Source organism: Labrus mixtus, chromosome 21 (assembly GCF_963584025.1).
Source record: "Labrus mixtus chromosome 21, fLabMix1.1, whole genome shotgun sequence".
Classification (NCBI taxonomy): Eukaryota; Metazoa; Chordata; class Actinopteri; order Labriformes; family Labridae; genus Labrus; species Labrus mixtus.
Genome location: NC_083632.1, coordinates 10,570,341 through 10,587,124, shown reverse-complemented (window position 1 = coordinate 10,587,124; position 16,784 = coordinate 10,570,341). Strand labels below are relative to the sequence as shown.

General features: G+C 38.9%; 1 protein-coding gene across 1 annotated transcript in view; it reads right to left on the bottom strand.

The window, feature by feature from the left end:
* Nucleotides 1–16,784, bottom strand: part of LOC132955509 (protocadherin-15-like) — a 160,366-nt gene that overhangs the window by 63,511 nt on the left and 80,071 nt on the right. Inside the window, exons 20-25 of the mRNA XM_061028370.1 lie at nt 12,752–12,871; nt 12,445–12,630; nt 11,277–11,513; nt 8,697–8,813; nt 5,789–5,929; nt 3,784–3,896 (exon numbers count right to left, since the gene is read on the bottom strand). Coding sequence (XP_060884353.1) covers nt 3,784–3,896; nt 5,789–5,929; nt 8,697–8,813; nt 11,277–11,513; nt 12,445–12,630; nt 12,752–12,871 — 914 coding nt within the window. The remainder of the gene's footprint in view (nt 1–3,783; nt 3,897–5,788; nt 5,930–8,696; nt 8,814–11,276; nt 11,514–12,444; nt 12,631–12,751; nt 12,872–16,784) is intronic.

Below are 16,784 nucleotides of genomic sequence, written 5' to 3'. Positions count from 1 at the left end.
ATACTAACAACCAACAAGCAGCTGGAAGACTGCACTTTAAGCTCAGCTGTCATTAAAAATGCAGTTTGTTGTAGAACTGAGTCTGTGTCTGTTTCATCTGCCAATATTCAGAACTATGAAGAACACAAAGTTAAATATTAAAACGATATAATAGCAGATTTGACAAAATGACAAGCACAGCAGGTATGAAAAGACAATATTTAAACATAACTAGTGAATCATTTTCACTAGATCAACTTCTAATGCGTCAAATGTTTGTTATTTAACTTGACCACCACTGAAAGTTTGCAGTGATGAACAGTGCATGTTTAATGAATCCCTTGTTTCTCTATATATAAATATAGGAATAAATATTACTAATTCAGCCTCTCCTGTTGCTAGAGCCCCCTCTGTTAAAACCATGCAAAAATAATTTAACTGCATTAGTAGGGTCTTAAAACCACACTGGTGCAATGGTAGGCTTTTATTCACTAAAGATGGGATAATTAATTCAAAGCTGGTACACTGTACTCTGTGTGAATACTACATGGAATTACAAGAACAAAGAACACTATCTCTTTCTCACACGCACACGCACGCGCACGCGCACACGCACACGCACACACACACACACACACACACACACACACACACACACACACACACACACACTAAACTACAGGCCTTTGAATTAAAAAAAAATAATAATCCACATTCACATGCAAGCAAAGATAAAAATGTGTGTCTGTATCCATTAATGTGAGCTGTGTGTTTATTTACAAATAATACACGCAGATTCTACAGAGTGCACGACCACGCACTCAGGCACACGTACCTTTAGCTGGAAGCTATTTTACATATTCATAAACGCTGTATTATATGGCTGGATGACATATCGCTTTCTCTCTATTGCCTCTAACCCTTTTTCCTAAAATAGAAAAGAGCTCTGTATGAAAGACAAACATTGACATCTTGAATTTTTGTCTGTAATATTTGGGAAATATGTTTGTATTTGGCACTGAAGTCCAATTACTCTTAAACAAGCTCATTAGCTTAGAGCTTATGGTGCTTTGGTGTTTGAATAAGAAAGCTAAAAGCAACTAAAACAAAAACACAGATTTACATAAACACTCCCTCTTGATGCTTCAGCATCAATGAATCGATGGGGCCATTTTTTTTTGTTGAATTTCATTTAAATGACTGAGTTGTTACAGAGGAGGCTGGGTGGTTTCTTAAGTTTCGTTCAAGGTAATAAAACTTAACAAATCATTGATGTGGGGTGCTGGTAACCTGGTGGTTAGTGGGCATGCCCTATGTTAGGAGGCTGTAGTCCTCCAAGCAGGCGGCCCATGTTCGAATCCGACCTGCGGCTCCTTTTCCCATTTCTCACTCTAGCCACTCTCGTATCACTAAATAAAGGCATAAAAGGCCCAGAAATAAACTTGTAAATAATCTTTGATGTTTGATTTAAGTAGACAAGGAAGGGGAAACAGGATGAGTTCATACCCCGAAAAATGAAACATAATAAAGAGAGAGAGAGAATAAAAGCATGAGATTAAACTGATGCTCTCCCTCAACAAGCAATTAGCCACAAAAAGCTCACTGAGATTGACTCGATGTTGTTTCGGCCTAAAAACAGTAATTGCGAAACATTTGGAAAATATGACCCTTAAAAGAATGTTTCCGCAATTTTCATCTAAGTCTGATGTCTTTGATATTTTTCCTGTCAGACCAGAAAAACAAGGAAGAGCAAATGGAAGCAGGCCAATTCAACGGCCCAAAGCTCTTTGTGTGTGTGAGTGTGTGTGTGTGTGTGTGTGTGTGTGTGTGTGGGGGGGGGGGGGGGGGGGTGATAAATAACACTATGACAGGCAGGAAATTAGAAGCTCAAATAAAGTCCCATCTAGAAAGAGAGTCAAAATATCAGGACAGAGAAGAATACATGATAATGTTGTTAGTTTTTCTAATGAAAGATGTGATAAGACAGAATGACGGATTAAGATGGAGAAAACAGAGAGATAATAGCTGTAGTTTATTGGCCATTTTCACATCTGACCTTGTGCCCTCTGTCCACCCAGCCAATCATAGCAGAGAAATCCTGAGGTAACCCCATGACCTCATAAAGCAAACATCAGTCGCATGAGTAACAATGATGACTTGAGAGTGAGAGCGTGCAGAGGTGAGAGTGTCACTTATTATTGTGAATGAAACAGAGAGAGTGTGTGTTAGTATATGTTATCAATCCCTCTGGTGTATTGATGTTTGACAGCTTCAGACATTAATGCAGCCAAATATGAGAGCAGAAACTTTGTTTTGCTTTGTGATCGATTAAAAGAACAATAACAGAAGAGGCAGTAATTGTTTTAGGCATCATGCTTGCCAACACATTTCAACATGGATGTGTACTGTGGGAGGCCGTGTTGGCCGTTTTTATAAATCCCAACTGCACTGAAACATGCAAGGAAAGAACATTTCATGCATTAGCCCACCCAGAAAATAAGTGATTTTTCAATTTAGGCACACCAATGTGTCGGTGTCTTTGAGCACATTTCCAGCAGACAGGGAAAAGTGTGTTGCTGCCCACTGACACTGTACATATTTATTTTTAAAAAGAATTGTAAAATGAAGCAAGCTTTTCAAATGTTACGCTTCATATAGAGTCCTCCCTGCAATCAAATCCCACATTGTGCCGTCTGTTTTATTTTATTTATTTATTTATGTGTTTGCAGAGAATGCTATCTGAGTAAACATTCAATAAAGAAGGTAGTGACTGTCCTGTACTGTGTCTATGCATGTTTATGTGTAGATTTATTCGTGGATAAAAGTTAAATATGATTGATTACTTTTTTTTCTTTGCCTAATTCTATCTGCAAAATAATAAACATAATTGATTATTTTCTTAGTATGGTAAATCTCCTTCTCTATATTTTAATTGCACCTTCTAATAATTTGCTGAATGAAAAACAAAAACCTCCATCTCAATCAGGGGGCACACAGAGGACCATCCGGTGCAACTATACAGATGCTCTTTGGAACTCCATTGGTCTGCAACAGCTACATGGCTGTTTTCCCACAAACCCCAAAAACTAGAATAAACTCAGTGTTTTTGCCCTTAGGTTGATCATAGGTTTTATTTTATCATTAACAGCTCCTTCAGACTTTCTTTGCATTGTGAAGGTCTTACTTGTGACAAACAAAAATAGAAACACTCTGTATTGACTTAATCTCCAATAGAAAACGCTTCATATCTATGATGCTTCAACAGAAGCGGAACTTTGTCTCGACATGATGCACCACAGCATAATAACACAGACCACAGCTGTTACCAAGCATCGAGGTCAGGTTTAGAAAGCTACACTTACTGTTCATTAAAAGCTGATATATAGATGTATTGTATCCATCATTTATGTAAAAAATAATTCAACAGATGATTTAGAAATTAGTTAAACTTTGGCGATTAAAAATGTTATCTTTGGATTTGCAACAATAAGTTATAATTCATTTTAATGTATCATTATAACACTTTATTTACAGTTTGAATCTGAAGAGGTGGAGTCCACCACTTCCGTGCGCAATTCAAGTGCACGTTGGATAAAAAATGCTACGTGCTTTTTCGCAGCGCTGTAACAAACTGCACAGACTGCAATCCATGAATCCATGAATGAACAGGCCTTTGGGTCTTGTGTTCATATCATATTCTCAATGTTATCTCAAGTAACTGCAGGTGTTGCCACAAAAAACAGCATGGAAATTTCATGCATAACAGAAACCATGCACTGCACATGAATGGGTGTGTGTGTGTACCTGTATACTTCCTGAGCGAACACTGGAATGACAGATGGCTGAAGGACTGTGATCTCTACCAAAGTTGTATTTTCCTTTGTCGGCTCTCCATCATCATAGGCCACCACCACCAGCTGTCAATCAAACAAACACACACACACACACACACGCACGCACACACACACAGGTAAGAACAAAGTCACAACATAGGCATCCCCATGTTTGCTTGCAACATGTCAGTGTAGACGTGGAGAATGACTGGATGCAGATTATGCATAACAGGCGAATAAAACCAGAAGTACATATCGACATCTTTGTTCCCCATGTTCTAAAAGCACATTATTTGCATGGGAAAATAAGAACAGCATGAGTGTGTATCCCACTGGTCTGCTTATTTTTCCTGCTTAGCCTTTCTTCTTAATTTAATTGGGGGGGGGGGGGGGGGGGTAACCACTGTTAACTGGCCCCAAAGGATTCTTAATGAGGGGAAAACTTCAATATTAGGCCATTGAAATATTGTTTCCTCCATCTCATTTAGTCAGAAAAATGATCCGAATACTGCAGTGCCTTTTTTTATTCTACAGAATCTAAACTTTAACAAGGCACTTACTGAATGCATAGATAACTCTTCTACTCATAAACTTTATTGTCACATTTGGGCATTAAGTGCTTTGTTTTCATTTGTTTGTGCAATGACTTTTTATAACTGCAACAAAGATTTGATTGGTTGGTTGCTTTAAAGTCAGAAAACCGTTTTTTATTCTCTGACACCCTCTTGTGCATGCTTCTTCTTCTTCTTCTTCTTAAAATACCTACCGTGCCTTCAATGCAACTAATTAGGCAGACATGTGCTACATGAGACTATGTGTGTTTGTCCTTGTGATAATGATACCTTCTCAATGTTGTTTATCTCAGAATCCAAAAGTTACAAAGTGTTTGACTGATTCATTTTGTTTGAGTTATTGGGAGCAAGTGAGGTAGGATTAATCCCCTGGGAGACATCTTCAGAGGACGCTGAATCCTTAGTTGTGTTAATTAGAGCCCAATGAAACGATGAAATTAGCAAAGCCCAAAGCAAAGCCAAAAAGAGGAGTGCAGCTGAGGAACATAGTGAAACTAATAAATCTACAGTTCTGTACTCTGCTTGTCCGCACATACACACCTTTATTAACAGAAAAGCTACAAACCGGCAAGTGAAATCTGACAGTGATGATTCAAATTGTTAATGACTCAGTTTATGTGTTGACCCATTACCCAGCCCATAAATACCTCAATCTAAAAACAACATAAAAACGATGCATCAGATCAATCTTTTCTAGTTATGATGCCTCTACGGCTGCTGTGCCAATATCTGCATCTGGAAGAGATCGATTTGATTGATTATGATTCTGAATATGTGTTTACAGTGTGATAGAGAGTAGAATCACTTGATCAATGGCTGTTTGATGGGTTTCGTTTGTTCTTCTGGGAGAGTATTTTACAGCTGTTTGACTCCATAGTGGATGTTTTATTTTATGAAATCTTTAATGCAAAAAACAAATAAAAAACATGCAAAATGTTGAGAAAACGGCAGTATGTTCCAGTTCTGCTTACTCATGTGTGAATCTAACTGAGTCACAGGAACCTTCTGTGGAATACTGCGCCATTACCTCACTTGTTTTTGTGTGTTTCTTACTATCTAGCAATTCCAATTTGCTGTTGCATCTCTTTTTGTAGCAGAGGTTCAATCAAGTTGTTAGTTTCCCTTTTCAGACTACTGAATTCAAGTTGATTGACACTGCCATCTCAGAAACCAATTTGCAAGCATGGCTTAAGAATAGTCCAGAAAAAAAGAAGAATAAGCATCAGCTAGTCTAGCAGTATTTCATTTTTTACTTTAATTCTTTAAATAAATAAAAGTCTCAGAGCCTGCTAGAATCATCCTATGACTTTTGGGGGGTCCAGACCCCGGGCTGATGACCCATGTCATACATTACCCTGTACACTGTAGATTACTGGTGAGCTCCTGCTATGTGTGAATACTTACATTGAACTTTAAGTTGGGTTCCTCATTGAGGTTTACTCTGGTGACCACATGCCCCGTCTTTTCCTCAACATCAAATATACTGGCAGAGTACGGATGAGCCTCCTGGTCCACTTTGTATCGCACTAGACCTGCTGGAGTGCCCTGTGAAGACAAAAAAGTTCACTTAGGATGACATTTTTAGAATAATCTGTCATTAACACGAGATAGCTCTCACAGACTCTCTCGGATGCCACTCTTAAAAAAAAAAAAGGTTTTGCAAAGTAGCACCTAGAAACAGCATAATGTAGTAATGTCACAGAATTTAGTATTTAAAGTAATTAGTTTGGGACTAAAAGTCAAAACGTGTCCTTGTCTGAAAACATGATTTGTTAAAAATAACCATTTGGGATAAATTAGGTCCCAGCCTAGGCAGTCTAATGACCGTGGATCAAACTGTAAAGTTTATAATGAGTGGACATCTGCTGGTGAGACCAATTTGACTCTAAATGTCAGGAAATAAATAAAACTGATTTATTTACATAATAAAAGTACCCTAATGTTTTATACCTTCTAAACTTTTTTCAGTGTAAAAAGTGTGCCTGATTGTTTGGGAGATGGTCTTTATCAAACATTTGTCTGTCTCTTTCTTTGGGAGAGAAAACGATTCTGCATGCAAGTGAACATTAATCTTGATTGAGGCTATAGTTATTTTAAATTAAGTAAAGATACAGACGGCAGCTGAGAGTACACTGCGATCTAATGTGTAGAAAAGATAAGATACGATAATCCTTTATTTATCCCACAGTGGGGAAATTTACAAACCACCACTACAAAGCCATGTTGCTAGTAAATAGAGCCTGAGTCATAGTTATTTTTCTGTTCTGGTTAAATGTACAGTTCTCTGTCACCTCCCATGTACCGTGGTCAGTGGGATGTTCCATATGTGAGAGTGTGTCTATGTCTGTTGGCATGTGTTTTGTAAATTGGTGCTGATGCAAGTGCTGTCTCTGATTAGTCCATTAAGACTGATTGCTGCTACTGGATTGGACCAAGCATGTCATGATCCTTCTTAAATGTTACCTGACTGCAGTCTGCCCACTCCATCTTTAATTCGGTGTGTAATCTGTAAATCTTTGTAAATGTCTTTACTCTTCTCTCTGACAGTTTGAAACCTAGACTGTATAAAACATGGACGCTGTCTTGGTGACTTCATTGGATGGTTTCTGAAGAGGCATTAAGAAGCCCATAGATTACAGTCATAATATTGGTAATGCTGGAATCCACTGACCAGCTCACAGAGAAGGAGGCCATTGAGGTGGAATTGATGCAGGCTGGATGGCCATATATGAGCTCTAAAGGGGTTCCTTGGTTTTTGGAGCCAGCCTCAAGTGGACACTTGAGGAGCTGCAGTTTTGTCTTCTGCATTGGCTTTATTTTTCAGTACTTGAGGTCGCCCCCTGGTTTGATAAAGGTGTAGTTTGATTTAGATGAAAATATCTGAGTTTTTTTAATAAACTTTTTGTAATTAATTTAATGCACACCTAGTGGCAGTTTAGTGGGAGTGAGGAGGCCTTTTTCATTGCTTCCATTTTCGCTTGATTTAGTTAGGTCAACAGGTAAAAAAAAGGTTTTTTTTTGTTTCAAGTAATGTTTCATGTTCAGTAAGATTAGGGCTTGTTTAGTCATTGTGATCGCTGTTTTGGACACAGATAATTTCTGAGTTGAATAAACCTGCTACTGAAAGTGCAAACAGAGACGATTCTAAGCTCATGTTTCTTAAAAGATTATAAAAGCAACAGCAGAAAAAATACAAGAAGTGGAAAAACATCAATATACTTTCATTAGACACACAGAGGGAGCACATACACACATACAAACAGTTATTCTTGTTCTATTTAATCATTCATAAAGCAGTTACATTTTGTAGAAGCACTGCACTAACTTCAGAGCTGTCTGCTCCAATGTAAGCTCTGCTGAGATAACAGCTCCTAGTGAGTCAGCAAAACTCTGCTGTGACAAACTCTTATAAAGATTTGTACTTAAGAGGTAAATCTCGGGTCTGAAGGGGATAAGTGACACTTAAGCGACACAACAAACCAAATATCAAACATACAGTATATCCAGGGCTGTTAAGGTGGTATTTAGTGCCTTGTATGAGCCCTGAGAGCCCTGAAAGCAGAGAGCTGGGGCGTTATAATGAAACTTTTTGACCCTGGAGAGTCCATATGGATGCTTAAACCTCAAGACTGAATCAATTCAGCTGATGTAGGAAGAAGGCAGGAAACATTAGTCAGAGAAACATGGGGCTTTAAAAGAGGCTTATGGGGAAACATCACCGGTGTAGACGATTTCACAGGAATATAAGATCATGGCTTCTTGTGCAGTGATGCAAAGTACAGGTTTTTTTTTTGGCTTTCTATGAATACTTCTCTGGTGATTCATAAATATTTATCCAGTAAAATTGCAGATCTACCGGTTGTTTTCTTGTTTTTGATTTTTTGAATAGAGATGAGAGCTATTTCTCACACAGCTATTCTGCAGATCTGGATCTAAATATGAAGCTGTGTGACTCAGCAAATGCACACAAGCAATTGTGAAACTGCACTAGGACCCCAGTGTGAGCATTGCATTACCTTTAAAACCTGGTGTTAACCACAGCAAACTATCTAACAGCTTACACTGGAGCTCTAAAGTGGGCTGACCTTCGTTTCTACAACAAGTGGAATAAACAAACCAATATAACAAGGACGTTTGGAGTAAAAAGCTCAATTGAGGGATCGCAAAGTGCTACAAAGGGGTAGAAAAAACAGTGCAAACACATTCACCAACAGGAGTCAAGCATCATTATCTTGCTTCATCGCCACTCACAACTTGAGGGACACACTGTGAAAAGCAGTTTGATTGAATATCAGCAGCAGGAAATGCTCACCGCTGGGTCAGAGTCATTGGCCATCACTGTGGCTACGATGGTTCCCTTGACAGCATTAGGGGCAACCGCGCCTCGGTACACTGACTGGCTGAATACAGGGGAAAAGTCATTCATGTCCTGGAGAGAGAGAAACACACAAAAACACACATAGGAGCACGGAAGTGGTACTCTCAGTATAAAATACACCAATTGTTGCTGCTTTTTGTTGTTTTCCTGCAGACCCTATTCTCATTCAGTTTCAGATACTCACTAAGGTGGATTCAACTTCATGTGTTTGGAAAGATTTATCTTCTAAAGGGGAGAAAATGTAACAGCTTCAAATGGTTACAACCCCTTATCCAAGTGGCATCACCCCTGAATACAATACTTAACACTAAAGCTAATCCTAAAGTTTGACTTTGGGCCCAAAAATGATAACCATTATTCTGTGAGTACGATAAATGGGATCGCCACAGGACAGAATACCTTTGGGTCTTTTTTTTTTTTTTTTTTTTAAACCAATGCAGGTTGTCAGCAGTACCAGAGAATAGCAGCAAGCTTGAAAGGAAGGGCACCTCACAAAGGGGAAAAAAATGTGTTTTTGATTGCCCTGCATTCTAGCTGAATGATGGATTTTAAAACTTCTTTCACACATGTCAAATTGAGACAGCGCAGGGGGAAAAGAGGGGGTAAACAAAGGTGGTGTGAAAAGGAATGAAATCGGCAGCTTATTGCTCTGAAGTCTTGAATGTCAGAGAGTCCTGACAGGAGATGAATGTACCAAAGCTTTTCACCAAACAATTGCCTGCACATCTTAATAAAACAGATACAAATGGATCAGAAGCACTAAAAACTCCCTATGCAGCCTTTCAGCATCACAGGGAGGGAAATAAAAGCAGAAGGCGAGTATGGTGCTCCGGCTGACTGCCGTACAAGTTCCGAGCAATGCTGGATCTGAGTGAATGGTGAAAATGTGCCAAAAAATGAAGATCAATAGAGAAATGTCTGCAATGCTGTGTTGCAAAAGCCAATCAGTGTTGAGATTTTCTCTGTTGCCACAAATGGTTGATCTGATCTTGGTTTAAAATTTGCATTTATTTGTCAAGTTATCCGCTGACCTTAGAATTAATTCATTATTTCCTCATCAGATGTATTTATTCAGGCTTCTTTTCGACCTGTTTATTGCAATTAAATCACAACTAAATCTCTTTATTCTTGGTTCAAGCAAATGCAGTATGACGGGTTAGGGTTCGGGTTAGTGGTTGAACCATTGTACTGTAAATATACACTGGATCCAGAGGACAAATTTATGTGAGTATCGCAAGAAAATGATTTGGTTTCTGTTTGGACATAACTTAACAGCGATCCAAACTGTGTCCATGCACAGTTTGACCGTTTATTCGACACCCACACTTTCTTCCTTTTTCTTTTTTTTTGGATTTTCACATTGTCTGTAATCATCAGTCATTTGTTGGTTGGTTCAAGCATAGTGACGTTTAGCTTATAGTCTTATCACAGAACAGGGCAACGGACAAACCACTCAGACTAACTCTCCCTGAGATGGACGGAGCTTGTGATTTCTACGGAGAACTTCAACTCCACACAAAGTTTGTCACGCAAAAGAACACTGCAAAAACAAGGTCGTTCATTAACAAACATTAGGCTCCATCAGGAATGTGTCGACTCATTCTGAATGAATGAATAAAAACTTTATTACCCCAGGGTCATTTGCCTAGCATCGGGAGATGTCGACAACCATACAGGACAGCAGATAAAAACATGAAACAAAACCGTTGTCATGTACGTGTCAGACGCAGAGCAGGACCACTCAATTTTCAAGATTTCGTTTTCTACAAAGGATGGAGACTTAACTGATTTTATTTTTAAACTGAGGCCAAAACCTAGCTTGGCCAGTGGTCCAAGACTACAACATCATTTTATCCGTCATCGTCGTATTTCCAAAGCTGGTAAAGACTCAACTTCTTAACCGGGTCAACATTTCTAAACTTTAGCCATTACCAAGAAGAAATTTGCCTCAAAGACTTTTTCCCTTCAGCTGAAAAGAAAGTGAACTAAAAGAGAGAAGCAGTGACCTCACTTGTCTCTCTGACCTCACTCTTAGAAAGACAGCTGAAGTGTCTTAAATATCTAGGACAGAGATATTATACTGCCCTTTAAGTTGTATACTGCACACATCTGGAAAGAATTTGTATCTGATAAAGGAGTCCCCTTCAGTGGAATGTTTGCTCAGAGGTGTTGTTGGTAGGTTGAGTGATGAGTTGCCAGGAAATGCCTAAATCTAAGATAAGGATCCCCCACAGTGGAATGTGAACAAAGGGACCCCTGTGTCCAGAGAGATACCCAAGAACAAGAAACAGATGTCCTCATGTGTCCTGTGACATTATGTATAAATAGCACTCTCAATGTATGTTCGAGAGAGATCATTATTGGCTTCTTGACTCTCCTGGACAGACGTGTTCAGTGATTCTGCAACTTGTTAACAAATAATTCTGTTTAAAAGCAAGTCGGTCTCAACGGCGAATTTCTTCATCATCAAACATATCATCAACAACGGAAATCCACATCACAACCCACACTCACCATGATCCTGACAGTAACAGAGGCCAGGCCAGGAGGCATGGATCCCTCCATGTCTGTGGCCTCCACAGTGAATGTGTATGTGGGTTCTGGGTCAGAGAGAGCCTCGTAGTCCAGCACTTTGCGAACGGACACCTCCCCTGTCACCAAGTTGATGCGGAAAAGTTGAAAGATCTCTTGGTCCAAGCCTTCACTTCTTATTCGATATGTGAGGTTGGAGCTGAGGTCAGCATCTATTGCCTACAAAGGATGAAAGAGGAAAAAAGTAATATTACAGCCGTGTGAATTTTTGACGGCAGCTTGAATTTTTCATACTTGCTAGGAGGAATATAAGAAAAAAAAAGTTTACATGTGCTGTATCCAGTAACAGACTGGAGTATTTTCATTATGACTAGGTTGAGCTGGTGTTTCTAAAACCCCTGTGGTGGTAACACATATGGTCCAGCCGATGGTCCGTCTCTTATTTGCCCTCTGTTTTATAACTATCTCTGACTTTCAGTGTTCATGAGTTAAAAATGAAACGTCTTTTTAGGACATTCCTTGTTCTGACTGGAACATTAAATGAAACCAGTTTGGTTCAATTTCAAATTAAAAAGAATGTAAGGATAAGAAACTCTAAAAGAAACAAAAAAAAGATCGGTCTCATTGCCTGGACTTGATCTCATGATTTGAAATGCATTTATTGGACTGAAGAAAAAAACCACACAGGCAGTTTGATTAAAAGTCTTGGTTGGGTATTTCCTCAAAAAATTGACTTCATGGTCTCTGTTTTCTGTTTTTACTTGGTAATATTAAGCAACTGCCAAAAAAAGAAAATGTTTTAGTTTGAATTTGCCCACAGTTTATTGGACACATGTTGTGTGTGCACCCTTGTGAGGACATAATGTTATCACAGAAAGGTATAGTAAGGGTGCGTATATGGCTGTAGATGTACTTTTTTATTTAACTTTTTTGGCCGTTGTCTTTGTTTGTTAGATCAGCTATAGAGCGACAGGAAATGCAGGGAGAGAGAGGGGGAAGCTTGAAAAATTGTACCTGAAGAAGCAAAAATAGTTGCAGCCTTCTGCGATTGTGCTGTGCATAAACTAATAATCTCATTTATTTTGCACCAGATCATTTTAAAATCGTCTACATTCTATGTTTGTTCGAGTGGTTGAATTGACTCGCTCACCTTTAACTGTAAAATGACTGTGTCCTCTGGGGTGTTCTCAGGTAAGATGACATTGTAGGTTTGTTGTGTGAAGGTGGGGCTGTTGTCGTCTACGTCCAGGACGTTGACTAACAGCGTCAGTCTGGAGCGCCGAGGGTCCACGGCACCATCCCAGGCTTCAACGATCAGAAGGTAGTGACCTTTGAGCTGAAGGATGACGGAGAATCACTGTCAAACATCAACAGTACAGCTATGGAATATGGTCACACTGTTATATGGATTTGTTTTGCCTGTCGTTTTTTTTTGCTTATCGGTCACTTCCTGTCACCTCTCTGTCCAGTGGCATCGTGGTTCTGATGGCTCCCGTGGCGTTGATGGAAAACAGCTTCTGGTGGTTGACGAGCCGGTAATGGACTTGACCGCTCGCTCCCAGATCTGGGTCAGTAGCCTACACGCAGACACATACAAATAGTAAATGAACTTATGCATGAAGAAAGACAACATGAGTGCTTTTTGGATGCAAAAATACAGATTCCAGCAAACATGTAAAAAAAAAAAAAAAAAAAAAAAAAAAGCATGATTAAAGACTTAAATAGTCTGTTTTGAAATCTGTGAAATGTATCAAGCTGTCAGTTTTAGTTCAACTTCCTCTTAAATCCAGCAAACTGTGTGTGAACACTGTGTGTATAAGTCCCAAAAGCCTTTCATCTGGAATCAAGTAAAAAATAATTGAAATGAATGCGTCTGTTTGACAGGAGAGATACTGCAGAATGACTCAGAGGAGAATAATCAATCAGTTCTGCTGTCCTCAGGGTGCTTTTATTCAAATGAGTACACACCAACAATTCAACTGTATTGACTCTAAACTTTTGACCTTGTTCTTCTAACCCCAACTATTTAATACTCTCACTTCTTTTTTAAACTTCAGCTAAGAGAGGTCATAGCGTCATGTAGGAAGCTCTGACAAGGTGACAAAGACACACCTCTGTGTTCTTCTCTGTCTTGCCTTCTCACATTTTCACATTTCCCTCAGCCTTGGCACTCCAGCAACCCCCCCCCCCCCCCCCCCCCAATCCAACTGTCCAGAGAATTAAACTTAGGAGCAATTGTTAAACTTTCCCAGAGTTAATGAGACAGTGGTTCTGATTTTCACTTGGAACTAGAAGCACTAGGTGTCTTTTTCTTTTCTTTGCTGCACTTCATTCAACTCTCCAACTTTCCGCACTAGCCAAACTCTGACTCCATCTCCTCATCATCTCCTGAGCCTAATACGCTGTTGAGAAGGTAACAAATTGCTGCTGGTGTGCCTTTCACCTCGTCAGACTGTTCAGCCTGTCCAATCAGCACTCTGATGATGTTAAAATAGATGAGAGCCCAGCAGGTGCAGGAGAGCAGAACAGAGGAAATATCAACTTGCTGTGTGTGTATGTGTGTATGAGTGTGAGGAAATAACCCTTGTTTACGCTGCTTCTGCCTCTCATAGTCACCACAAGAAAGATATAATTGCCTCATTCAAGTGGGTATTGGAAATAATTGATTCACACCTGTTTTCAAAGCTAAAAGGTAAAAAAGAAAACGATGCAATGTGTTTGTGTAAAATACTATTTTTCAGAGTTTGAGCGATCAGGACTTCCCATCAGAACATTACAAATAAGGAGAATTGTTGCAAAAATGCTAAAAACTCAAACTGTGTCGCCTCAGAATAAAAAGATCCTGTTTTGAAAACATTATGTTTCAGTGTTCACGGGGTAGAAATAAATAACGACAACAAATTCTCAAAGACTACAAAATATTGCCATGAAGATGTGACATACAAGACTTCAACACTATGATGTAATCTTCTTGAAACATTCATACAGTAAAGCCTCCTTCAGCTTCAGCATAGCCATGACATAACATGACATGTGTCATGTTATGTCATGGCTATGACAGTGTTAAGTCAGTCTTATGCATACCGCTTCAAATAAAGTGTTACCCTTCCTCTTACTCTGAAAGAACAACACGCCTCGGTGTCAGTTGCATACAAGGCTCACAGCTATAGCACACTAAACTGAAGATGATGAAATCCAAAAGGATCATTAAACCCATTTAAGAATGATCTACTTGGACTTGTTAACATGAAACATTTCATGGGAATTATTCCAATAATTGTCACATTATTCACTCTGTATAAAAATGCTGAACTAAAACTAAAATAACAAATCACTTCAATTAAAAAAAATAATTAAACCCTCCTACTCACAATTCAGCCAAAGCTGTGGGGGCAAACAAATAAATTATAGGTGCACTTCAACCCACTTGAAATAAGACCAAGTGTGCAGATAGAGGAGAGGTTGGCCCAGATTCAACACAGAGGGAAAAAATATCATCAGAAAAGCAAACAACAGTGAGCAGGGTGTTTGAAAAAAATGATACTACTGAAATAAGCAATCATGGAAATTGGAGAAAAAGAAATGCACGTGATGAATTCATGGAATGAAACATGTTTATTCTTGAGATTAAAAAAGTAGTTATTACAAATGTCATTCATCCATTCAAATGACTTGAGGATGACGACCATTGGTTCAACGCTGCATTAAAAGTCAGTTGAGTTCTGAGTGAATGCTTTCGCAGTCTTTACGTTATATAATGTACGTAGGTTGTCATTTCATCTCCATTTTCTTGATGTAACTGGATATTGGAAATTGGAATTGAAGCAGCAGTGTCAAAATTGTCAGTTTAATGTGTTTATCAAACCTCAGTGACTCAGTTCATATCTATCATCCATTTCATTTGCAGCGCCGTGTCACTTCTTGCTGTTGCACTGACCCATTTTTCCCTGTTCATCCAATTTTGGTTAATTAAAGTTTCATCTTACCTCACACAGTCACTATTAGGATTCATAGAAATGAGGCTGTGTTTTGCCAGTGTTCTGTAGTCTGTGGAAAATAAGATAAGTTGGAGTTTTAAGAGACACATTTTGTGATGGACACAACAGGAGAAAGACAATTTGTGAAAGTGCAACTGTGAGACGCAGAAGAGGAGAATTAGACTTATTAGCGTTCTCATCGGCAAGGCGACTAATTGATTACTGAGTTGATTGTATGAGGAATGAACAATGTCAAATGGAAAAAGTTTGGTAGCCTAGGCAACATTAAGATTTTTTGCCCCCTTCCCAAAACCATTACTACCCAACGACCGCAGAGATTTGTTACAACAATACTTTTGTGACAGATAAACCTTTACATGCCTCAATGGTAGGTTTGAAACATTAAATGTATGTTTTTGTTTATTAAGTTTATATTTGTGTGTAGCTCGATCCTTATACAATGTGGTTAAATATGATGACAACTGGAGTATTTTTCAGGGGGCATACCCCTTAACTTGGCAGGGTGGTCAAGGGGTTTCCTACCCTGGGAAAATATTAAAATAAAACAACCTCTATTTTGAAGCCATTCTTTTTTTGAGCCAAATGTTCTCTATTGGAAGAATAGCTTGAGGTTGTTTTTTTCTCTCCACACCTGCACCTTCATCTCTCCTCTCTTCCAGCTTGTGTCGTTGTGAGTGGGTGGTTGAGCATTTGATGTGAGTGGAGACAAGAGAGAGTTCAACAGGAGAGTTGTCATTCAGGACTGAACTACATTTTTTTTTAGGCTCAAGTTAGTCACCACCTTTTGTTGCATGTGCCTCAAGTCAGCCCTGAATAATTCTTTAATCAATACAGTTTATATTTTGTATGGGACAGATGCTTAATATCCAAATATTGTCCATACTACAGTCAAGTTTCTGAAGAATGTAATTCCAGACAGTGGATGAAATAGTTTAGGTAGTACATGTAGGCAGCTTTAATCATCCTGATGTCTGTGTATTGATGCCTGCAGTTCCTGGAGTCAGGTACTGTCTGTTTCCCTTTCTTTGCCTCGATCCTCCTCTTCTATTCCCTCTTTGTTTTGTGTCTTATCCCTCACTCACAGTCTTTCTCACAGTTCTCTCAGTATAATTACGCTGCCAGACAGTTAAAAGCCAGAAACACAATAGGATTAATGTCTCAGCAGCGTAACGTCTGCTGCTTTTCAACACACACAGACAAAAACATAAAATAAAAAAAAGCTCAAGGCCTGAAATATACAAAATACAAAATCACTACAATCACAAGCTCTTCCTCTCCTGTTCTGGTGCTCACACTTCTCTCCAAATTTCCCACTTTTCTCTATTCATCACTTTCTCACCTCAGACTCTAATTTCATTCCTGGATACAGCGAGAGAAGAACCTGCAAGTGAAACTAAATTACTGACTTTTTTTTCATTCTGTCTATGAGCACATTCTTCTTCAGCACCAATAAACCATAGAGTTAGGTGTAATAACAGTGTGAGAGTCTTTT